Source organism: Vanellus vanellus, assembly GCF_965231255.1.
Source record: "Vanellus vanellus genome assembly, chromosome: 2".
Lineage (NCBI taxonomy): Eukaryota > Metazoa > Chordata > Aves > Charadriiformes > Charadriidae > Vanellus > Vanellus vanellus.
In genome coordinates, this window is record NC_138906.1 from 125,909,439 (window position 1) to 125,935,324 (window position 25,886).

Below are 25,886 nucleotides of genomic sequence, written 5' to 3' on the forward strand. Positions count from 1 at the left end.
ATTGTTTTAATACTGAAATAGAACTCTAAACTTTAAATGTGACAATCTAACCAAAAATATCTACTCTCAGAAACACTCTTAAAAAGGGCAAAAGCAACGTTCTATTGCTTTTTTATCTGTGAATAAGCATAATTCCTGAAAACTCTGTGTAATACCGTCAATAAAATCACATCTCTGAAAACCACATCCTAAAATAAATAAATTAATTTCATTAAGTGAAATAACTTCAAAAAAACATTTGTTGCTACACACACTCTGTATTTAAATATTGGGGAAGGGGGGAGAATTCTTCTAACGTAGGTTTTTAAATTTAGACAGCAGTATTTCAGGAAATGTATTTGAAAACAGAAGAAAAAACCACAGTGCTAAATTGTTAGAATAATTTTTGTTAAAATAATTTTTAAAACCTGCAGACCTGCAGTGCTTAAACAGTCTTATCAGCCTACATCCCCAAACTCTCTCAAAGTGACCATATTTTAAAACAATTGTTTGCATAGTGATATTTTTTTTCAGTTGTTTCTTCAAGAGTCATTAGCCTTTACAATTTAATTTTTTCTTTCCATAAACCGAAGATCAAAACAGTAACCTAGAGTAAGGGCATAAATCTGATACAAACACAGATTAAAATTTTAGTCAAAAATTGTTCCTCTGTGCCTTTTCCTTTTAAGCAACAAAAGGACTGTTTCCTTTCAACCAAGAATTTCAGACTACAGAAAGGCAGGCAGGAACAACTGCCTCTCTTCAAAAACATTCCATGAAATGGCACTAAACAGCAGTGTCAGCTTGTAGGTAACATACACTATTTTAACACCTCAAACACCATTTTAACACCTCAAACACCCAGTCTTAAGTATAGTACTGTCGGTTTAGACATAGTAAAAGTAAAGTTTTACAGGGCTTGCATAATCTTCTAAAAATATGCAGAAACACTATATTAAAATAAAAAAATGTTCAAGTTACCTAATATTAGTCCCACCATTGTACTCAAGTATCCGGTTCCACTACCCAGATTTAGAAAAGATAATCCAGGCTGAAGCTTCAGTGCTTCCATGACTTCAGAATAAATGCAAGGTGCTGACAAGTGTATATTTCCATGCTTCCAGGCCAAGTCTTTATAAGCATTGTCCCTGTATCCTTCCAGATAATAATCACCACGATCAATTGCTCTGAAGGCTTGCTCCACACTCTCAGTGCGAATGTACTGAGCTTCTTTCAAGTTATCAATTAAGTCATCGTTGTCTTCTCCAGCACTCACAGCTCCTCCCATGATGAATTTCTATGATAATTCAATTAGTTTGCAAAATACATTAGGAGGAGAGTTTTCCCAAAAGTGTAAGTATGTAATGGATTCTCAGTTCTTCTTTCAGAAGCACATCACAAACGAATCCTGGAAAATAGATATGTTTACATAACTTAAGTTTCAAAAGAGAAGCAAATCAACAAGTCTTAGAGGTTGGTGAAATATTGTTAAGTATTGGATCACCTTACAAAACAGAACTGTTAAGAGTCAGAACACCTAGTACTTAATCAAAAACTTGCCCTTCAGATTTTAACTCAATCCAGTGTTTTCCAGCTTATCTTTAATATGCGAACACAGGCTATCTACATTAGTTAGCAATGAAGCTTAAGAGTTTGCACAGATACTGTAAAAACCACAGTGTTAAGAACGTACCACCCATATTACATATATTTGAGGGGGCAGCAATTTTCTTTGGAGTAGCTCCAGTCCCAGCCTGAGAACAAAGTGTCCAACAGCAGTTGGAGCATGTACCAACTTAGTTACATTTGAAAGGAACTGGTTTTACATCCTCTGAAATCACCTCCCAGTGGGAGACAAACTCAGGTGAGTGGTGATTCCCAGGAGATGCTTCTCACAGATGTTCACTTTTGAGCTGAACCAGAATACTAGCGCAGACACAACCACACATTGGTCTGTTCTGGATTCAGCACAGAAAAACCCTCCTCCGAGTACCTGAGCTCCCCCTAACGCTTGCCATATTCACTACAGGAATACAAATTCCTTAAGTACCCAGAAGTTTTCAACAGCTTGCCAGCTCTCAAACAACTAGCAAGTTTCATGAATGCTACACACCATATTCACTTCAAAGTAGTTTCTTCAGATCTGTTTTTACCTGCAGTTATTACATTACTAATCACTGAACTCATAAAATCCAGATGCTAACATTTTTAACGTTGCACGAATTACCAGTAACACACCAACAGAAGATGGGAAGAAAGGAAAACAAATTTAATCCACCACTTCTAGAAGAATAGAGTACCCAAAGTGTGCTAGTTAACATTATTTACAAAGTCAGCTTAGATAGCCAGAAGAAGAAAAAGAAACCATCATGAATCTTGGTGCATGTTCTAGGGACCCTTGCTAACAAAGAAAAAAAAAAAAAGAAAAAAAACAACCACGGAACAACCAGACATACACTCAGCCATGACTCTTCAACTTCATTGCTGAGTACTACCTTTTAAAAAATTCCAACTGCCTCTTCAAACAAGCATTTCACCAAGCATTCTTTTTAAAAATATGAATGTATCTGAGAATACTCCAACGCAATTCAGCAAATTACTGTTTTGTACATGCCTACTTGTGCGAATTCACAAGTCAGGAATTCACATACACAATCCAGACACCCAAAACAAAGTCTTTTAAGTTATTGGAGGTAAGCTGGTTCCTAAGTTTACATTGTGGGGATCAATGCAACACAGTTTTTATGACTAAACACTTTAAAGAAAAACCTTCTTAGAGTACTTCTGAATCCTTTTCCACACGTTTAACAGGTCTCTAACGAAACAGTACTCAAACCTTTCCATGAAACCAAGTGGAAACTTCCAGAAACTACAAGCAACTGCAAATTTGGTGGGGTTTTCCCCCCATTGCAACATTGAACAAAGACTTTTGGAGTTTGAACCATTTTCCCAAAGGGTTAAACTGCAAACAGCAATGATTCTGAAGTAGAGCACTGTAACATCCTTGCAAATGCAAAAAATGTGCTCACGTGCTGGACTGTAGTCCAATGAATAAATTCACTTTTCTGAACACCAAGCTCAGAATCAGAAGAGTACTAAAACTATTGAAGACCGGTTCTGAGAGGACAGGGCATATGTAAAAATGCTCACAATCCTGCACGAGGGAGAATTACAATTAAACTTTGAAATTTGTTTTGGCTTGCTATTTTCTTCTTGCTTTAAAAAAAAAAAAAAAAAAAAAACACACAGTTCTACAGCATCCAACACCGAAGTTGTACAATTCTTATCCCTCCCCTGTCCAGATGGCCATCACAAAACAAGTCTTCCAACGAAGGAAACCTCATTTCTATTTGCAGTTCTGACTGACAGAAGTATTTTCTTAATCTTGCCTTGCATTAATTTACACAAAACACCAACTCACTAATAAAGCTAAATAGCCATATAGCCCCAGTGCTAAGATATACAGCTAGGTTTAAAATTTCAAGCACACAATCTCAAATTACCAGATCATACAGTCAATGTTTCTCCTTAATTACAAACATACTTTAAAAAAAAAAAAAGGGGGGGGGGGGGGGGGGAGCGGGGGGGGGCAGACTGCCCATGCCCAGGGCTGCTAGAACCCTGGTAAAATCATGGGGGAAATGATGATCGTTCACCACTTAGCTGCTTGCTTCTGTCTGAAGGAAAACCAATTCTCACTGACATCTTGGAGTGGAAAGAGGTAAAACCAGGCACAATTATCAACCAGCAGGAAAACCTCTGGTGAAAGTAGAAAAACTGCACTTCTCAACATCCTAGTGTTCCACAGCAGAATAAGTAGGCCTGTGTGTCTTCAGTTAGTGGCACAGGAACATCCTTTTCTATTTGCAAAAAAACTAGGGGACAATTTAGACAGGAAATGTGGAACTTGAGGGAGGATTTATTATTTTAAGTAAAAAATTATTTTTAAAAATATTCCAGCCCTGCTCGTTTGTCTGCACTTGCATCAAACCTAGGAATTCAATGAACTACTGAATCAAATGATACTTAACAAGTTAAATATGCTAGAGTGACTAGAACAACAGTTTTTGCCATCCCTTCACCCTAAAAAGTTCCTTATTGTCTTGAGATATCTTTGGAAATAATTTTAACTAAAAAGTAAATGTAAGAACTGAATTTCTTGAAGACTAATGCAACTGCTACATTTGAAAAGCAGAAATACTGCTTCCAGCCCTACCCGCAGAGTGCATTCACTACCTCGCACCAGCAGATGGAGAACTTCACCAACTATCTACTCTCAACCGGTAAGCAGGCAAATGAGCAAACCCCTCAGATGGAAAAAGGCAATCCTCTAACCTAAAGCTCTATCGTTTCTATCAAAAATGTCTTTACTACTTCCACATGAAATGAGAAAATGTTATTTACAGGAAATAAAGAAATTAATTCTGGTTAAGCGTAGTGAATATATTAAAATTTAGGTGTTTCGTAATTGTGTATTCTTGGTATTATCTGACAGCTAAAGTTACTGTAGTACAAGATTTTCTACTGATGACACCCACACCTACTTTCTATGCAGTTGCATAGTTCACAGAAAGCATCCTGTGAAGCTCACCAATACCGAAATTGAAACACATGCAGTTCACAAAGAACATGAGCAGCTTTCTGATGCCTATTACACTAAGAGGTATAGAAATTTCAGAAGAGGAAAGGTGCACAAACATTAGGAAAATGCAGCAATTGCCTTTAGACTTAGGAACATTTGCAATATAGAAGCCAACAGAAATTGTACTTTAGGAGTTAAAATTTCAATTTCATCTTGAATAAAGAGGTTCATTCACTAACTAAAAAACTGTTTCTCATTCAACACCGTTCATGAATTTATTTTTACAAGTTGAAAGACTTTATCTTGAAGTTTCTTCTCATTCACAATAAAAATGAAATGTCATCACACTTTCCAATTTCTGTAAAAATCCACATAACTATCACAGCATCTCTGACCCGTTTCTGACCTAACTTGTAACCAATTTTACTGGTATTCCTTATAATTAATAATTTCTGATTTTTTTTTAATAGTCATATTGATTGAACAGGTGTTCTTTGGCTATGTGAATCTAAGAGTGCTGACAATTCGAGTGCATTTTAATTCTTCACCATTTTATAACTTACATAAAATTCTTGTCTGAGAAGTTAGTGACCAGATGTAAGGTTTGCAAAGGCTTTTTTTGCCAGCTTTCAAAGGGACCCGTTTTCCATATTTCATAATTTTTACAAATATACTTGCACTTCAAATTAATTCATTCGGTCTCTAAGGACTTGCAAACTCTCTTAAATACAGATTAAATACCATGCTAGCCAGGCATTCAGTTATTTTGACAGACAAAACCATGCCTTTGCTAAATCCATCATGTCCAACACCTTACAAATTTAATAGCTTGTAATACTGACACATCCTGACTTTGCACAGATGACTCCTTAAAAATACAAGTTATTTGAGCCTACTAACTTGAATCTTGCTTGGTTTTGAAGAATGAAAAACAGAAATGAAAATATAATAAATGGGATCAGCCTATTTTAAGTCTCCTCCTCAGAACTATTTTCACTAAGATATGGCCTTGGAGCACAACACACCACACCAAATCATGACTGTAATATGTTATTTTAAACTCATCGACAGCATACAAAATTGCTTGGTGAACCTTCCCCTTACCCAGTAGGGGAGAAGAGGGAAGAGACAACAATAAACCACTGAGCTACTCATTATAGACATAGGAGTCAGCTGTTAAGTTTCCCCAAAAAGGAATATTCTGTGACTGGCAATAGGAAAGAAATTAGCCACAAATGAACACAAGGGCCTGTGACACTTCAGTCCATTTAACAGTTTCAGTCTATTCATGGCAGAAGTCAGCAACACCACTCTGATCAGCAGAGGTTTACAGTCTCCTGGGCCACCAACCAAGTGTTAGACCTGCTTCTCTTCAGACTCAATTCATGTCACTCCTGCAGCCATAATGAACTCAAGCTCATGTTTTGCCTGTTCTTGTTTTAGGAGTCAGTGAACGGGACAAAAGGACCTCGTTTTCAGTTTAGTTTCTCCTTTCCTCCCAAGTATTGTAACAGTGTCGCACAAGAGGAAATTCAACTCCAAATGGCAGAGCTGAGTGTAAGATTTCAGCACGGCCTTTTGAATAAACAGAATGATTGATTACTATCTGAAAGGAAAGGAGAAATTGTAACATTAGCTTCATCAGGCAAAGGCTGAAGAAAACCAAAATATGAACTGTAGTGCTGTAGGTAATTATAGTAGGTGACTACCAAAAAAAAAAAAAAAAAAAATCAGAAAAACTATGGGGGACACAGGTATTTCACAATGAAGTCTTTACAAACATATTTTTTTTTTCCCCAAACTTTTATACATATGCCTTGCTGCTAAACTGCTACTAAAGGCAATAAAAAGTCCAAGTGCTTTGGAAAAGTAGGTGCTACCTGAACTGCCTTCTGCTACCTGAACTGCCACGGCTATTTATTTTGTCACTCCAAATAGTTTAGAAAGAATGAAAACTGTTGTTTTCAGGATATATTAACTTACTACTTGGTGCATTAAGGAAAATTCTGTTGGAAACGAGCAAGTTTCTGAAGTCTAGACTCATCTCACTCAAAAACACTGGCTCCTAACCTACTGTTCCGTGGATTGTTTCAAGAAGCTTTTCAAGTTAAACAGAAACAAGTACAAAAACAAGTACAGTCAGCCCTCCAATGTAATGCACTCCACAAAGCATACTTCAAGGTTCTTTGTAATATAGCAATGGAACAAGGAACAGACCACAGGATTAAAGTTAAGCCAAATGAATGTAAACAGCTACAACTACTGACTTAACCTGAATTGCATTGACCTACTTGGGGAGAAAATGTTTGTCAAGTCTGATGTAAGCTTAAGCCCTGATCCTCCTGGTTAGGCCTTCAACAGCTGTTTATACAAGATTCCAGGTGTGTGCTTGCTCTCAGTCTTCCTCCACCCCCAGTCACCTAAACACAACAAACAGCACATGTGGTACTGCATTTCTCCCAGAAGATACATTTTGTGGAGTGCTCCACTGTAAGCTTCAGTGTATCAGCAGTTACAAGCACAGATGATCAAATGACCTTAACCTTTTTAGTTACACAAGGGTGTAACTTTTCAACCAACCTTGCTGAATGTCTGCTGAACCTTTTGACTTCTTTGACTTCTTTTTTTCCTTACCTTTTTTTTTTTTTTAAACAGAGAGTTCACAGGAACTGTTTTAGAGAAGTAAAAAAAAATAATAAAATAACATCAAATTTTGTTGGTTGCCCACCCAGGAAAAAAAGAAACTACCACACACTTTTTTTTTTCCTTCTTTGGAGTGGGATACATTCCTTTCTCAGTCTATGTTTTCTTCTGTACTGGATTTGTTTTTCTCATTTGAAATTCTATCTACCTTCTTCACATGATGGCAAGGCTCTAATGCTGAAAGGAACATTTTCTATATACCAGTTCTATATGCCAGACCTGTTTTCAGGTATGCTGATAAAGACTTTAAAATTCATTACCTTTTATTCAAAGCAAAGCAAAGAATCCTATGTATTTCCTGGATGGAACTTTCAACACGCAGCTTAACACCACATCCTGACTCAGCTCTCCTTACTGCTTAAAATCTGGGGAACCAAAACATGTTTGCAAAGCTGAGCCTCCAGGCTTCAGAAGCAGTTTCTTCTTCAAACAAAGTGTCCCATCTGTAACACCTTATAAACATGTTCTGAATGCCTACTTCAAAACAAAGAAGTAAGAGTTCACCATTTCCACCCAAGATGGCTAGCAGTGTAGTTTGCCATACTGGGGTGAAACCTAGGTACATGATAGTTTCTGAAATTTCAAGGTGTAGCTCTATACCCAGTAAGCAATAAAGCAGCCCTATACCCACAAGAGAACAAGTCCTCAGCTGTGGTCTCTATTTATGGCTCTGCTTATGATTCGCCAATAGTTGTCACTATGGTCACCACAGACCCAGCGCTTCAGTGTCCACATCCTAGAATGTCCTCTGGGCCACTGTTGTGGTTTAACCCCAGCCAGCAGCTAGGACCACACAGCCACTCAACCCAGCTGGGATGGGGGAGAGAATGAGAACAGTAAAAATGAGAAAACCCATGGGTTGAGGTAAAGACAGTTTAACAGGTAAAGCAAAAGCTGCAGACACAAGCAAAGCAAAACAAGGAATTCATTCACCACTTCCCATTGGCAGGCAGGTGTTCAGCAATCTCCAGGAAAGCTGGGCTCCATCACACATAATGGTTACTTGGGAAGACCAACCCCGCAAATCCAAACATCCCCCACTTCCTTCTTCTTCCCCCTACTTTATATACTGAGCATGATGTCATAATGGTATGGAACATCCCTTTGGTCAGTTGGGCTCAGCTGTCCCAGCTGTGTCACCTCCCAACTTTTTATGCATTCCCAGACTACTCACTGGCAGGGCAGAGTGAGGAACAGAAAAGGCCTTGAGAGCTCAACAATAACCAAAAATACCAGTGTGCTATCAACACTATTTCTTATCCCAAATCCAAAAAGTAGCACTCCATCCCAGTTGAAACCACAACAGCCATTAACTGACATTTCTTAATTATATCCTCTAAAAACTCCTTGCTGAAAGACAGGAAAGCTGTCTCACTGCCCTAGTCTACTGACTCAATTGCTAATAAAGAGTTATCTGTTGGTCATCTGAATAAAATTATTTTCCCCCAACTGCCCACCTCAAATACACGAGACCTTTGGGATCTGCATACCTACAAACATTTTTAATCTAGTCACTCATGTTGCAGAAAGCTTTTAATTGCAACCAAGCACAGAAACACTCCCTTCTCTTGAAAGGATTTGCTAGTATGTCATTTCACAGCAAGTTTTAGCCAGTATCTGCCATAAAACCTTTGTTAAGAAATGCTTATTTGTAAAATGAAAAAGCCTCCATGGATGAGAGGCTGATGAAATGATAAACAGCTCTGAAATACTCTGATGAGCCCATCTTTGCAACAGTCCTATGAGATTTTAAGCACCTGACATTATTACCTGCACAGAAGGCATTAGTCTGTCAGGCATAAAGAGTTTACCATTACTGATAGAACAGTATTAATAACCAGTTGCTGCTTAGTTCCCAGAACCAGCTCCTCCTCATTCTGAAGCTGACGAACGGAAGTGTTGATAAAAAAATAGTCTCTTAAGTGGTCTGAAAATCATTTTCCAAAGCAGCAAGATGCTGTTAGCTAGTATTATCAGAACAACTAAGGAACCAAAATTTGCTATGTGCCAGTCCAGTGATATTGTATTCAAGATCTAAAAAAAAAAAAAAATAATCTAAATTATTTCAATAATTTCAGAGAGCAGTGTTAACTGCTAACAAAAGTTGGAATACCTGATTGACAATGACAAGAACAGATGTCTATGGCAGTGTATGATGCAGCCTGAGTGGTGGAACTAGACAGTTCCTGGTAATAGTACTTGACCAGAGCAGCATGGTATACTTTTTTCACAGTATGCAAAGATAAGATGTCAACAAGAGACTAGTTACCAGTCTGTTGGTTACCATTAGACATCAGCTATATGCAAACTGGTGATTACATCTCAAGAGGTTGTATGTATACCTTTATGAGTGAATGAACACTAGCTCTGCCCCAATTCTGTGTGCCCTGTCATATGCCATCAACTGTAGATTTCAAAACAATTAAAATTGCTTCTCTACCCACACCAGCCAGAACATTTGGTGGTGCTTGTCTGTAAGACACTGCTTAAAATGGTCTCACCTCTGGGGAGCCTAAGATGGCTTAGCGACCTGTCAAAGTTTCAGTGAAAGATCTCATAAGCAAAGAATGTCAGCTTAACCCAATGTCCAACATACATAAGATCCCCTATCCTTCCTCTGACATGAAAGAAGTGCATGAAAGAACCTGGCAGTCCTCTTATAGCATACTCTTTTTAAAGATCTCAGCTCCTGAGCTGTCTGCCTACAGTTCTGCCTATTCCAAGGCTACAACTATTTTAAGCCTGTCCAGTATAAACTAGTCAGAGTACTACTTATCACAGACTGACTGGTAGAAAGGAGAAAAATGAGAAGCTTCTCTAGAGGGCCTAACAGACCCACAGAAACAGGAGGTACCAGGTAATAGCGGCTTGTTCACTGGCAAGACTAAAATATCAGGACTTCGTAAGAGAGCTATGAATCAGTGATGCTTAATATATACAGATGTCTGGTATTCACTGAGTCTGTATTCATGCACCTGTTTTTCAGAAGAGAAACTGCTGTCTGTGCACATATTTCACAGGAATTAGTGAGCTACAGAGTGACCAGGCTGCAAAATTCATTGCCACAATACACAGCTTTGTACAAGGGTATTTAACAGAGAATACTCATTTCAAGCAGTTTTATATAAGCCGTTAACAGTCAAATGTTAAGAATGAGAAGAACTGTAGAGAGACATGTAAAAAAGAAAAAAGAATAAACAAACAAACAAAAAAACCACTTGTGGAATATCTAATCCTGTTTATTCTGAAAAAGCAAAAGGCATACAAATGACAGAAACATTTCTGCAAATTTTAGCATTATCCTGATCATAAGCCAACTGACACTTTGACATAAAGGACAAGCCGAATAATCAATATTTTTAAAACAAAACCTGTTTCTCTTCATGAAAGGAAATGCTTAATAGTTTAGTTTGTGGTGACCAGAAGGAAACAAACCACAGTAAATATGATGATCCTTTACTTTCAGTATCATCTACAGAGCACAACCAATAACTGTGGGACAGGAGAGAGAATTCTCTTTTAGAACAAAACACAAAGCAGCTTTAGTACAAGAACTGAAACATACCTTCCTAACCTTTTAACACAAATGTAGTTTCTGCAGCTATAGTTCTTAAGCAGATCAAGTCACAGTTGATATAATTTTAAATAGGCAAAATGTGGCCCACAACAAAATATTCACTATTTCAGCCAGTGCTAAAGTTCAAAAGCTTACTGCACATAAACATTTCAAGTTATTTAAATAACTCACTTCCAGCAGCAACAGAACAACATACGCCTGTTGCCTTTAGCAAAAGAAAATAGAAATGAGGTCAAGTGTAAAAATAGTACATGGTTACATTCCTGACACTTGAAACCTCATCTCAGAGCTATGCATTTACTGCAGTCTCTACAAAAAAACCCAGGCCCAAGTAAAAAACAAAAATTTTAACCTCCAAGTGCACTAAAACCCTTGGGTTTTCTGATCTTTACAAATATATCTAAAAGCATCAAAACAGCAGGCAATGATCAGAGCATAAAAGACTTTTAATTCTATCTTATTAAAATGCTTACTTCCACAGCCTGAGAATCTCAGCTTTTATTTATTGTACCCCCTTTCCTACGTGACGTTAAATAAATAAAATTGAAAAAAAAAAAATTCAAGTCCTGATCCTGTTTACTAGATTCTTAAAATAGTCCAGTGCAATACAACAGTATGTTTTGAGAAGTTACTTTATTATTTAGGTTTGTAATGCTCAAGAGGGAAGAATGAGTAAGGCCTACTCGTTTCCTGCTTCTCTTCCTCTGAACCATGATAGAAAATTCTTTCACCGATGCAATCTTCTAGAAGCATCACATTGGATTCACCAATTTTTTTCAAATGTAACTTGCTTACTGAAACATATGCATGCTAATGGTTACTTTTATCTTGTCAAAGAAAGCGATGGATATCTGCTTGCACTTAACTTTCTCCTTTTTAATCCCTGAATCTTGTATATCTCCAAGCACTTCACACTTTAAGGTCCGTGTCATAATCTGCCTCATTCTCCAGTCATACCATAAATCCATCAATAGCTCCATCAACAGTGTGCCCTAAAATGATGTGATCTTGTCCATAAATCCCTATTTCTTAAGGTGTCCAATGCCTACTTTATATAAAACAGAGATTAACTATTCCTTCATGGTTCTTGCCAAAGGAAAGAGATGATTTATCAAAACTTTCAAAATGTACAAGTCAAGTATGAACTAAGAACTAAATTTATTTGAAAATATCTACAGAAGAAGTCTTGACACAAATGCAAGTCATCCAGGGAAAAAAAAAATATCAATTTTACAATTTAAAAGGCTAGAGCATTTGTACTGTTACAACAGCCTGTTATCAAAGCCTGTTCCACAAAGTTTCATGCAATTATTCTAGCATTCTCTCTGTTCTGTTGCTATTAAAATACCCTACTTTGAGGTAATGTTTCAAAGTATTGCTTTTGTAACAGCATCACTTTAATTCACACCTCTGTTGCCAGCCAGTAACTTCTACCATGAATTTTCAACTGCGTTTGCAAATGATTACAGAGATTATATATCGGCACATATCAGAGTTAACCCTGTTAGGCTATGGGATAAAAAGGTATTCTGCACACATACCAAGGAGCAGAGAGGCACACTTGCAGGTGGGGGAACCCACCTAAATACCCTGACACAGCTGCCCCCAGGGCTGTCACAGGAGAACCATCAGCTCTCTCCACATCCCCACCACCACTGGGCCTCTCCAGGGCGCTTTTCAGATTGAGAGGTGTGAATGTTACAGGGCTACCAGATTTACCATGAGGTGCAGGGAAAAAGCACTTGGGGATTGCACAAGTTCTGTTACGGAATGTTTAGGGGAAGAACCAAAAGTGGGGAAAGGGAAGGATCAAAGTGGCTTGGGGAGAAACAAGCATGGGAAAAGAGAGATCTATCGTGACTAGAGGGACAGGTCCCCTGTGAACAGGTTGCAGGTCAGTATGTATATCTAGCTGTGCTCTCCCCTGAATCACCAGGGTCTGTCCTGTCTGCTCATTAATCTCCTTTTGTAACTCTTTTCCTTGGGCTCTATTCAGTGTGCATGCACATCTACGTGACAAGTGGAATCAGACCACAGGTTCACAGGGCCTGTGGGTCCGCAATGTCTTTTGCGGGTCAGGATGTGATCACAGGGAGTACCAAGCTGGACTAGCCAGCAAACTGGCAGTACGGCCTGGGAACCAGGGACAGGGCAGAATGTCTGAGTGAAGCAACGAAAGGAGTTGGCTGCTGGAGAAAAAGAGGGACCCAAGTGAGCTGCTGGAAAACCTGTGATGTTGTCCAGGGGGAAGGGGGGGGGAGTGATGGCTGAGCATAAGTGTGTGCGTGTAAGAGGCAACGGGGGATAAATGGACCTGTAAACCAGTTTCAGGGTAGAACAAGTGTCTAAACCCAGTAACTGGAAAGATCTATACCACATACATGCATGTGTTTGCTACTAGCAGACATTCAGCTTGACCATCCAGAAAAGGCACCAGGATAAGGCTATTGGTGCTTTTTGTGCTTGTATTAGTGCTGTGTTTTTTGTGTTGATCTGGAAGCCAACTATGCATTTTATACACGTACATACTCAATACTTGTGTCTGTGTGCTACTGAGAAAACATGCTTAGCCTCACTACTGCCTGGACCTTGGGCCATGCATGCCTAAACTAAGAACTATAAATACTTGAATAAAATCCCTTATCTACCTTCTTTAAAAGCCAAAATCGAAATACATAAGCACATTTTTAACTTGAAAATATTTATCCACTATTGTTTTTCTTTGTCTCCAGGTATGAACCAAGTACCATTGGAAATACAGCTCCGAAGTTATCATTTACTTATAGGTACAAACAACAGCAGATGTGGTCTGGAGGGGATCTGGAGCATTTGAGAAAGCTTCAGTGACTATTTCAAGATATTCATACAAATATTTCACCAAGAAATGGAAGCTGAGAAGCTTTTATCATTGCTTATGTAGCAGCTGTGCGCTTGCACAGCATATCTTCGATCCCATAATCCTACCCCATCAGCTTTTTCAGTCATACAAATCACGTGTGTTTCACCTGAGAGAAGTGTAGTTTACAGATATAACACAAGAGGCTGCTACAGTCACATAACCTGCCTTAGTTATATCACAACTCAAATTTATCCTGAGCATCCCAGAATGAAGAAGTCAAATCCTACACTGACTTTTTCTGATAACTGAGTTACTCCAGAAAAACATCAGTCTCAGGAAACTCAGCAGTAAGGAGTCTTAGTCATAATGAATGCATAATTAACTGAAGTAAATAAGCAGGGACTAAGGCCTATGGGATTTATAACGTAACTGTCAGCTCAGCAGAAGTTATAAAGAAACTCAGCAACTCAACTTTTCTGTGTCCTTCCAGTTTCACTGACCTGACTGCAACAATGTCAAATTTAGAGTTTCTTGAAGGAAGAACACAGCAAAGCTTAAGAAACTAGACAGCAGGTGACTACACTGAATGGAAACAAAAATCACAGTTCATCCTCAAAAAAGGCAGAGTTTTGCAAATAAACAGCAGTCACATGCCCCAGCAGAAGAGGCAGCAAAACCTAACCTGACAGAATCCAACAAAAACAAGAGTAAACAAGAACTTTGAGTCCAAGGCAAAAATTTTCAGCAGAAATCAAATCCTTTAATTGCAAGCTAACATCCTAGTAGAAATACTCACAGCGTTCTTGACTACTTGAAATTATTAGTACTGCAGGAATATTAACCTTTTGCCTTCTTTGCTGAAATTAAGCACCTCCTTTAGTGAACTTCAGAGTTCACTCTTTCAGCAATGCTAACTTGCATACATTTTAGCTATAGCTATCAAGCAAAATCAATCATGTTGAAAATATGATTACCAGGATACTGGCTCCAACTCTCTTTCTGAACTTTAATACACAAAGCATTATGTAGTTCAGTGGTCCCGACTGGGTTGAGGGGTATTACTTGGCTTTTTCTTTCAAATATATGTCAGAATAACCACATGGTGATTCCTGAATATCTGCTGAAAACATTTGCTACATAAATATCACAAATAAATTCTCAGAATAGTAACCATTTCTCATTTTCTCCCAACCACATGGTCCTAATTCCTCTTTCAATGTTAAAACAACCAATTACAGGAATCAAGTCTTTCATCTTGGACAGGGACACCACAGGCATATCTATTGCTGGATGTGATTCATTAGCTGACAATTACATAAACAATTCCAATGACTTTATTACTTCACTTATGGAAGCCATACATTGATGCTGGTATCTCTTTTTGGAGAAGCAGCTTTTTTGTCATTTTCTTTAAAAACACAAATTATTAAGACATGTCATCTCTGAGATGTTCTCTTTGAAGTGTAGTACCCTTTCACTCCTGAAGACAACAGGAAGTGACAGCAAATGCTCTTTGTTTTGCTTGAAGGATAGTACCAATACACATACTGAATAGTCACATTCAGGAATGCAAGCATTTTGTGTCTACTATATTACTGCATACTGCCTTTCACTCTATCCTAAACTACTACTGTAGAAGAACTCTGATTTGACTCTTAACTCCTACCACTAAATCTAGAAAAAAAATTTGTAGACATCAGCTGGGAAAAAAAAAAATTCTTCCCAATGACAGTTAGATGCCTCCTGGTGGAACATTATCCAGTATCACAAAGTTCTTGCTATTCATCCTGAAAATAGTTTTCAAGATTGCTTAATTTTCCATTAGAAATATGAACCTATCATTTAAGACTTTAACAAGCCAATTGTTAAAAAAAAAGGAAGAAATAATAATGATTACCGACAGCTTTAATAAGCATTTTATCTATTTAGCAATCATGCAAGTAGAAATTTTTGTAGTAACAGCAAGCCTTTGATACTTGCTATGCGACTCAGTTGCTTAAACACAGACCTCTAGTGCTGTTTTAGATGTTCATGCTAACTGTAGGCTACTTGGCCTATGATACAGCAACAATTCATATTAAGTAACATATCAGAAAACTCTTCTGCCCACATCCTGTCCTTGCTTCCCCACAAATAAGCAAGAAGAGCTGCTGTTGTTGTGTTTTAAGACTCTTAGAACACAAATCGCATAAACCTGAGGGATGTGTCCTTTGAAAGTAACACAACAGTTGGGACTGGAAAAAGTAACCAGGTAAAAGTTAAGGCATTGTTAGCCAAAAGACTCATAAGATAGACCAAAAGAACGAACCTGGAGACACTGACTTGTAACCAGAACTGAATGTGCAGTCTATCATCACCAGGTTCTAAAAACTCTTCAGAGATCCTGTTCGCAGTCACTATGCTGCTGCACAACTGGTTGGTTGTGCATCCATTCTGTGTGTGTCACAGAAGCACAGAATAGTCTAGAGTGGAAGGGACCTTTAAGATCATCGAGTACAACCATTAACCTAACACTGCCAAAACCACCACTAAACCATGTCCTGAAGCACCACATGTACCCATCCTTTAAATATCTCCAGGGATAAGGATTTGCACGTGTGTAAACACACACAATCTCCAGGAAAGCATGTATGTTAGCAATCAAGACACAGACTGTCCCTTCTCTAACTGCTCAGCACCTCTACTTAGATTTATCCCGCCTGCCACCTATTTTTCTAAACTTCAAAAGAATGTAGGCCTTCAGTAAACTCTCTCTCGTATCTAACAGCTCCATGCTGACAACTCAGATGCCCTATAGCACCTTCATACAGATGTCCCTCATGCACGATTCCAAACATCCCACATTGCTATCAAACCACTTGCTCTAAGCCTATTAGCTTTTAAACCTAATTTTAAGTTTCTGTTGGCAAGTTCTGGAATGTTTCCTCAAACAAGTTTTTAAATATTAATTCCATTTGTCTTCTTTTACATCCTAGAAACACTGCAAATACAAATTTAATATTTACTTTGCAATTCTATGCTAAGCAACTACTACTTTGAGGAAAATCTGGAGTGAAATGCAATCCTTGGGAAAAATTCTAAGTGTCAATATTTTACATCACCTAAACAACATTCACGATCTCTCAAATCTCCAACTCCATGCAACTCATAGAACTTAAAGTTCTGCACTTGTAACAAACTAGATCTTTGCATCCTTTCTTTGCTAAACACTGTACAAAACAATGCTGTAACTTCAGAATTAGCTTTAATTTAAATGCATCTTCTAAGCAGTGGGCTCCAAGTCTTTTGTCTTTTTCTGCCCCAAGACAGCCCTCTAACCAGAGAAGTTTAGTCCTGCTCCAGGTCACCTCCCCACTCTAGAACTTTCCCATGTGAAAGAACACCAGAATTTGTAGCTTGAGAGTTACCATGGTGACTCAATGTCACCTTTAAACTATTTTATGGCTGTGGAGTTTAGGGTTTTGTTGTTTTCCTGTTTGTTTTGGTGGGGGTTTTTTGTTGTTTTTTGTTGTTGGTGGTGGTTTTTTTGTTTTTAAAAACAGCTCTATGATGCCTTCTAAACCAGTGCTTTCTCCCCACAATGAAGGGCAACTTTTGTGCTTCAACTTAAAGGACTGACGAAATCTGTTGAGAAATAAGTCACATACCAATTGCAGTCACAACATACAAGCAATGGACACCACAGTTGCTCTCTAGATACACCTTCCATGCTTCTTGCTTTCAGAAATAAGTTTCTTAGGACTACTTGCCATTTTCAAATACATCTTTACTTTCAGTTTATTTTTACTTTAAAGGTTTCCAATAAGCTTCTGATCAGAAGTACATTTAACACGAATCCACACAAATACATTCATCAGGATTTCAAGCTCCTTGGGTTTAGTTAACATCACTGTCAACTGTTCAGTAGCAACACTAACTCTGAAACATGAAGCTGGTATGATGTACCAGGACAAAAAGGACAGAGTGCTAACACTACTGTTCCGAATGGCAGCCAACTAATCTTTCAGTCCTGCAAATAATTATATTCACCATCCTAAGCTGCTACAAATTCTATCTTTAAGGCCCAGAAGTCCAACCTGATTTCCTTAAACACTGTAGCAGCAGCAACTTCTTTACGAGCTTGTGTTAAGCAGGCCTGAAGGCTCTCATTAACATCCACTGCACACAAGTAACTCCCAAAGCAATTGGGGAACAGTAGTTATTTCCTGATGTTTTAATGTAATTATACCCATAATATTTAACAAACTACTTCACTGTACTCACTAGAACTCCATATATGAAAGAAGTGGAACAGCATGATCACAGTTCTGCAAAGCAGATACATCAGAATAATTCTCCACCAAAAAATCCACACTCATTGGTTGGAGAAGATGAAGCATACAGATCAACTTCTGACCCTACTGGAAGATTCCTAGAGTGCCTTTAGGCCAGTCATATACCTGATTATTCATTTGCAAAACAAGATGGAACATACATTATTCCCACTTTTGCTTTGAGAAATTTACATTCTAAGTAGGTAAAATAAATGAGATAATATTCAATTATGTTTGCATTCAAGAGTGCCAAGTGCCTTAGACTTCAAGGCACTTTTCTTACACAGAGAACTAATTAACGATCAGCTACAGAGCATCACTTTCAGTTCAGCAGGGTAAAAGAGCAGATCTGTGACATTCATGCTGAAAATGGGAACAAAGCAGGAAATGAAAAGAACAGGTACACGTAAAGACATTACTCATACAGAAGCAATGACTGTATTCTCATGTGTTTCTCACCATGCACTGAAGACTGGGATGAGCATTCCCATACTGCCTAGCTATTTCAGAATTGCTTTTCATGTATTTGTTTTGGTGAACTCGTAAAACTCCTGGCATAAGCCTTTCTGGAACACTGCATGGAAAAATTATCTTGCCTATATTGACTTCTGGGAGCATCTTTGGGAAAAAAAGCCCTGTATTACTAGCCATGTCTTGCAGTAGGAATTTCAAATTTGGTCTCTGTGTTACCATTTTTTCTTTCGAGTTTGCCTAAAAGAAAGCCACAGGCAACATGCTCTTTAGAGACTTCCACCTGCACTGGTATCATGCCTAAGCCTACCTTTAACTTCAGAACACATGCTTACCACCTCAAACCAACTACATTTCAAGTTTACAGAAACATGGTCAAGTGACTGCTCTGGTATGTTCCAGCACAGGCACTGAAAACAACAATACATGTCTGGCAGTCAGGTTCTATTCTTAGTCTCCTATTAGGCAGTAGCCCCTTCAAAAGGGGCTGCTGCAGCTTGGGGCAGTCACTGACAGGCAAACAGAAGACTGAGCAATAAAAATCACCAATCTGCCAAAATTAGGACTATAAAAATGGTAAGACTTCATAAATTTATACACAGAGTACTGCAAAATTGAAACTGGCTGGTCAAATACCTAAAGCAAGTCATGACATGAAGTCTGAGACTGGATGATGAAAACCCAGAGCGAAAGCCAATGAGGACAGGCAGAAAGATTTTTACAAGAATTCTGGACTCAAGATTGGAGATTATGCAGGGAAAGAACCTAATGTTACACTGACCCACTAATAACATTTGGCCATCCGGGGCTATCTGGCATTATATACTTTTTTCTGTTTCTGTGATTTCATGACATTGTCCTCACTGAAGACCTCCCAACAACATCCAATTGTTTTTCCTTGCATTTCTGAGGGACACTGAATGTTGTAAAGAACATCTGGCTAAGTGTCCATCTCCAAAGCCCTCATTGTGACTCTCTGACTTCGCTCATGTACTTCTTACATTCCTATCATTATATTATATTTATTCACCCAAAGTCAATTAAAATACCAATAGATCTTTCACACATTTGTCCACCTACACATCCAAAATAGTTTTCAAACTTTCCCAACAAATCAGGCAGGAGTTCTGCAGAAAACAGTTCCATTTATCCAAGCCTGATTCCTTCCAGAGACGGTCTGCCCAGTGCCCAGAGTAAGGTAAGGGTCCTGTGGGGGGAAAAAAATGTATCACACATATTATGATTCATTTGCAAGAATAACGAATTATGATACAAAGGCATTCTCACAATACACTCATCATTTACTAACTGTAAGCATTAGATTTTTTGCATCTTAAAAGCATTCTCTGTAATACAGAGGGCGTGAGGTCAAGAGGAATTGGGTATTTTCATTAATTCACTGAAGAGCTGACTAGCCTTACCTGTGTCTCTTTCTTGTGTGTGCCTCAAAGTTTACTGCTCATTATCAGAAAAAAACCTTATTTCCTTGGTAAAGTCTGTAGTTCAACTGTGCTTGACTTCTACTTGACAGTAGTGAAAAATACCCGGTAGGAGAACAGTAGCTACGTGGGCACTGCTAAGTACTGCAAGGACACAAGCATTCTCCACACATTGCAGCAGTTCAGTACTTCCATCTCTTCTTTCACGCAGACCCTAAGGATGTTTTCCTTCGTCTTCTACCACGAAAAATGAACACTCTTCCCCCTCTTCTCACCATAGGAGTTTTTACTTTTTTTCCCCTTTTGCTGTCAAAGACGACAGAGCTGTACAAAGCAGGCCCAGGCTGCTGACTGCATATCAAATAAATGCCAAGATTCCTTCCCCCTCCGCCCTCCCTTCCCCTTCCTCCAACTTCACGGCGAGCCGCTGACAACTGCCGAGGCGGGGGGGGAGGGGCGGGGGGTAAGAAGACGACGACAGTGGAAAGAGCAGACCTCCACACGCACAGAAGAAGGCGGTTTGGGGCCGAAGAGGAATCACGTCAACCGCAGACCGCAGCTCAGCTACAGGCAGACGTGACCCCAGCACGCCTCCCCCGAACAGATAACAACAAAGAAAACAGAGAGGGGAGGAGGCGGCTGCCCCGGAGCGAGATCCTGCTCCTCCTCCCCTCAACGCTGTTCCCAGCCAAAACAAGAGACCTCAATGTAAACAGAGAGAAACGTGCGTGTAGGGCAGCGCGTGGGACAGCGGCAGCCCCCTCCTTTGCCCTCGGCTGCCGCCAGTAACGCCCACCCACCCCCGCTGCCGCCCGCCCACCGCCGCTTCGGGCCGAAAACAGCGAAGTTACCGTGCATTCCGCACGCTTTATTTACGTAAACAAAGTATTTTCCCCTCGCTGCTGTCAGGCCACCTCCTCTCCCCACAAAAGAAATACCTTAGCCCACAGCTTTGGGTCTTTTTGGTTTTGGTTGGTTGTTTTTTTTTTCTTGAAACAAAACAACGATCCCCTTCTGCCCCCTCCCAAAATGCCTCGGCCTGGAAGGCGTCACCTCCACAAGACCCTGAGGTTATAAGGGCTCGGGGAAAGAGGTTAAAAAAAAAAAAAAAAAAACAAACCAAAACCACAACATAACAAAAAAAAAGCTTCAGTCCTCACTGCATTTCCTCATAGGCAAAAAAAAAAACCCCAAACATCCGTGACGGGGAGGAGGCAGAGCGCAGAGCCGCTGCGGGGGACGAGCGCTGCCCTTACCTTGCCTCAACCCACTCTCCCCCCTCCCCCCCTCCGCCTCGGCTGGGCTCCAAGGCTGGAACCTTCTCTCTTGTCCCCGTCCCCTCACCCCGGGCCCGCGGCGGCTACACCAACTACCCCCCCCACCCCCCCCAACCCAACCCCGTTTTGGGCCAGAGATTATTTATTACGCAGGCGGCAAGAGGACGGGGGGGGGGGGGGGGGGGGGGGATCGGGCAGAGGAGGAGACACAGGCTGCCGAGAGCGTACGCACACTCTCCCCATCCCGTCCCAGCCCTCCCCACCCCACAGGATCGGGCCCTCGCCCTGTCCCGGCTACACGAAAACAACCTTTCGCTTCCCCCCCCCCCCTCCCCCTCTCCGCCTCCTTCCCCCGCGCCTCAGAAGGGCGCGCGCCTGCGTGCCTGCGCGCGGGGCCAACGGACAATGGGAATCGGAGCGCCCGGCCGGGGAGGCGAAGGGACCGCAGGGGGCCGGCGGGCCGCGCTCTCCCCACCCCACCACCACCCCCCGGCAACTCATCGGACGGCGGTCTCTGCGCCCCACGAAGCAGCCGGGAAGCGCAGTTCTGCCCGTTCCCCCGTCCCCCCCCCCAACCCTCACACACACCCACCTCCCCCCCGCGGGGGACACTCACCCGTTCTGCAGCGGGCCCCGGATCCTGCACGGGGCGACAGCGGCGAGACCTGCCTGAAGGGGGGGGGGGGGAGGGGGGAGAAGGAGAAGCGGAGAGAGGAAGGAAGGCAGGCGGGAGAGCGCTCCGGTCGCCCGCGCAGGAGTACAGCGGGGGACGATCGCTGAGGGAGCGGGAGTCGGCGTTACCCTCCCCCGGCCCACACGTCGGAGGGGTCCACGGGCCGCCACCGCCGTTAGTGTCGGTGCGAGACACGGCGCGGGGAGGAGGGGCCCCAACAGCTGAGAGGATGTAAACAGAATGTCACGTGACCCTGCCTCCGCAGGCGGCCAAACCCCCTCCGCGCCACGGAGAGGCGAGCCACTCTGTTCCGAGCCATGATTGGCTGCGCTTTGCCAGCCCGAGAGCCAATGGGAGGGCGGTGTTCACGGCGCTCGTCACCAGTCGCCTGGGGAGGGAGACTTGTCCTCGCGGTAGCGCCCGGCCGTAGGCTCTCCCCTCCCCCCATTCTGGGGGCCGGCCCTCCTCTGTCCGCCCGTGTCCGCCCCCACGCCCGTGTCCCTCCCTCCCTCCCTCCCGCTCGTGGAAGGCGGCCCGCTTGTCTCCCGTGAGCCGCTGAGGCAGGAAAACGCGACCGGGTTCTGGCAGCGGGGGGCCGGGGCCGGCGGTGGGGGGGAGGAGGAGCGTCGGCACCGCAGGAGGGCGAAGGAGGACAGGCGGCTTCGTCGGGCCCGGCTGGGGGGGAAGAGAGATCCCAGGGAAAGCTCGGAGGAATTTGGGAAAGGAGGATGTACTGTGAAAGGGAATAGGCAGGAGCAGGGGGAAGTTGAGGCAGCCGGGGGCCCCGGTGCGGTCCGAGGTGGTCCAAAATATTGGGTCATTCCGACCCCTGGCCTGGCGTGAGGTCTCTAAGGCATCCTGTCATGTTGGGTCTCCAAGGGGGCTTGAAGAGATGATGTGTGATTTGGGGTGTTGGAGAGTGGGGAAAGTAAGCTGCTTCTGGTGTTTTGGAGAATTAAAAGTGCGCACAGGTGTAGGGACTTGCAGCAGCTCGGCTAATGTGTTTTCCATTGAGGAAAGGAATGAGAAACACTGGAGATCAGTATCAGAAAATGGATGATAAACACACTTGTGGAACAGTAAGTTTGCGTTCACCAAGTGGTCTGGCAAAAGGTGTAGCGTTTATGGATTTAAGGCTACTGGATATGAAAACCTCAAGAGTGGATGTTACAATAAAAACAGCAATTTAGGTAACTTGGTGACATTTACAATGAATGTTAATTTAAGCTGGAGTGGTTTAAGCATTCAGAGTTTTGCGAAATGCAGCTGAGAGGCATAAAGTTTTGAGCTTTAGCCAAAATTTGAGTACTGGTGGAACAGGATTTCTAAGTAAAAGCCCTGAGAAATGGAAGTACACAAAAATGTAGCTGGTAAGAGGCCAGGAGTGAATGTTAGTCTGTTGGGGGGCAGAATTAGAGTTATTAGAATACCTGCAGCCCACAATGGTTGTAGATGGCAACAACTGAGGTGGAGGTAATTGTAAATATAAGGGGAGAGTTTCTGCTAGGCTATGACTGAGAAATAATTCTGTCTTTTGTTAGTTGGACTGAGGGATTCAAATAGTCCTACAAATTGCCATACTGTTACTGCTGTAACATGCCCCCTTGCATGAGAGAAACGGAAGGGAGGAGAAACCGATTCCATTTTTACACTGAAATATGCCTTGCCATCAGATAGTAAGCTCAAATAATTTTTGCTGTCTTTGAGTATTGAATATTTTTTCTATTAAGAATTTTTAGATAGACGGAGTAAGTCTGTATAATTCCCTGCTTATTATACATATGAGGGTTTCCCATTTTTCATTCCCTCTCTTTCCATCACATCCTAGATGTTCTCATGCATGACCAACGCGTACTTATTACCTGTCAGACAAAGTGCACTTAATCAGTATTCACTCAGGACAGAAGTTATGGCCATATTTTGCTTATTTAATTTTAAAGGAATTTTCTGATAGCTTTTTTCCCCTGTAAATTACAATGTTACACCTGAACTGATAGCATTTTTTTCCATTTACAGTGGACATGGACATCCAATTAGGAAGGTCATTCTGCCGTCTTCTCTCAGAGCTGAAAACAAGGTTCAGCATTCAGGTCTAGCAGAAAATTCTACTCAAGCATGTAGAATTCTCCAAATCTACTCTAACTCCTGTCATCCATCATAAAAACAGAAGTAAGGTACATATTTTCTGTTGCACTATTTAAATTCTGCATCTTGATGTGGAAGATATTTATTGTCACATTATTTTAAATTTGAGATGTGCTTAATTTGGACAACCTTTCTTTTTGTTGGAGTCTAAGATAATATTCTCAAAAAACATATCTCAGCTTAAGTATTACATGACAGACCCATCAAAGCTCTGCATAAATTAGCTGAGTTCAAAACCCATGTAGAGCACTTCTTAATTGAAGTAGAGTGAACATCCTTTCACCTTCATAAAATAATGGGGTTTGTAGGCTAACATGCCCCCAAAAGTTCATTATTCTATAAAAGTCTGGGTTTTTTTTATAGTCTCTGCAGATTTAAGCATTATTTGTTCTTTCAGTACTTTGTTCTGATACTCTGTTGTTTTTTCATGATCGTGCAAATAAAGAAAGTCTGAACTAGGTGGAAGACTCCAGTTTGTCTTCGTTCTGTGCTGCTGGTGAAGGTTATAACATCCAGATGCCTAATAGAAAAATATGTATTCAAGACTGCTATTTTTTAGCTAAATTTAAAATTTGTTACAAGGGATAATTAAGGTTAAGTATTGAGACTTAACTGTTACCATACTGAAAAGAAAATTGTATATGCACAGCAATTTATAATGAAAACTATTCTTAAGAAAGATGATGTCATGTATATTGAGTAGTTAGGTATATTTAATTTTTTATTTATGTTGAAAAAAGTTGCTCTTTAGACTCAAACAGCATTTTGACCTTCCTAAACATGGTATTAGCTTAAAAGTCGAGTAGTACAAACTGCGTTCATTGAATGTAATCCTGTTAACAGAACTAATAAATAATGTTAATTTACACTGCTTATGTTTTTGCACATCTTGGTTTAGTTAATGAAAACCATTTACATATCATTGCATTTAAGTTGGCTTGGTTTGAGTCAGTTTCAACTTTATGTCATTGAATAACCATTTTTAAATATTTTCAAATTCTACAGGAAATATATACCAAAAAAAAGGCTTTTTCTTGAAAATCTATTTTTAGCGATAGGTGCCATTTTTGGTAATTGAATAAAGTTTAAACTTGTAAAATTTTTGACGGAGCTTTAGCTGACAGTTTAAAAAATTTTTGATGTTCTACAATACAGTCTATTTTTAATGAAGTTATAACAGTACAATGTTTTGTTGGGTATCTTAAGATTTGGATTTCTTAAGTATTATCCATACCAAGTAAGAATTTCTTTACTTGCTTGTTTGGCTATGGAAAGTTAATGCAAGGAGAAGGATATGAGACATACATCTTAGCTCTATTTCTAATTAGTTATTTCCCATTGTGGTGCACATATTTGCATGTTGACACAACTTTACAGAAAATATTCATAACTTACTATCGTTTTGAAACAGTGATAATTTTCTGATTCTTCTCTTTTCTGTAGTTAATGAAACCAGATTTTTCTGGTAATTTTTCATTCTCTTTCCTTTTTTGCTTTGGCTTTTATGTTAGATGAGTGAAAAAGACACTGTGTGCAAAGACATAGAAACAAATCCTAATGTAGCTGTTTTAATTATGTGTATTGACGGTTCTGTGTGTTACGTGCCATTTGCTTTCCCTGCTGACGAACATTTGAAGAAGGGTTCTGAATGTCATCACTTCACTTCTTCAACCACATTTGTTGTAACTAGTATCTAGCTATGTAGGGGTTCAGTCAGCTTGAGAAAAAATAAGTAAGAAGTAATTGATGGTGGCCCTGAGATCTAAACAATCAGAATTCCTTCTTTATAGGAAGTTACTTCTGCCTGAGTTTTTCAACTGCTGCTTTTTGAAGGCCACAAAATTAAATAAAAAAATAAACCAGGATGTAGCGTTGGGTCTGCATGTAG

The 25,886-nt window shown here is 40.5% G+C and overlaps 1 protein-coding gene across 2 annotated transcripts in view; it reads right to left on the reverse strand.

Annotated features, from left to right (window-relative positions):
* PCMTD1 (protein-L-isoaspartate (D-aspartate) O-methyltransferase domain containing 1) overlaps positions 1-22,172 on the reverse strand; it is a 46,253-nt gene extending 24,081 nt beyond the window's left edge. Inside the window, exons 1-2 of one of the 2 annotated variants that reach the window (XM_082499290.1) lie at positions 21,797-22,172; positions 961-1,387 (exon numbers count right to left, since the gene is read on the reverse strand). In XM_082499290.1, the coding sequence (XP_082355416.1) occupies positions 961-1,267 (307 nt within the window). In that variant the 5' untranslated portion in view covers positions 1,268-1,387; positions 21,797-22,172. Of the gene's footprint in view, positions 1-960; positions 1,388-21,796 lie in introns of those variants that run through there. The other variant, XM_082499292.1, reaches the window with a different exon arrangement.
* Positions 22,173-25,886: the final 3,714 nt, after the last annotated feature.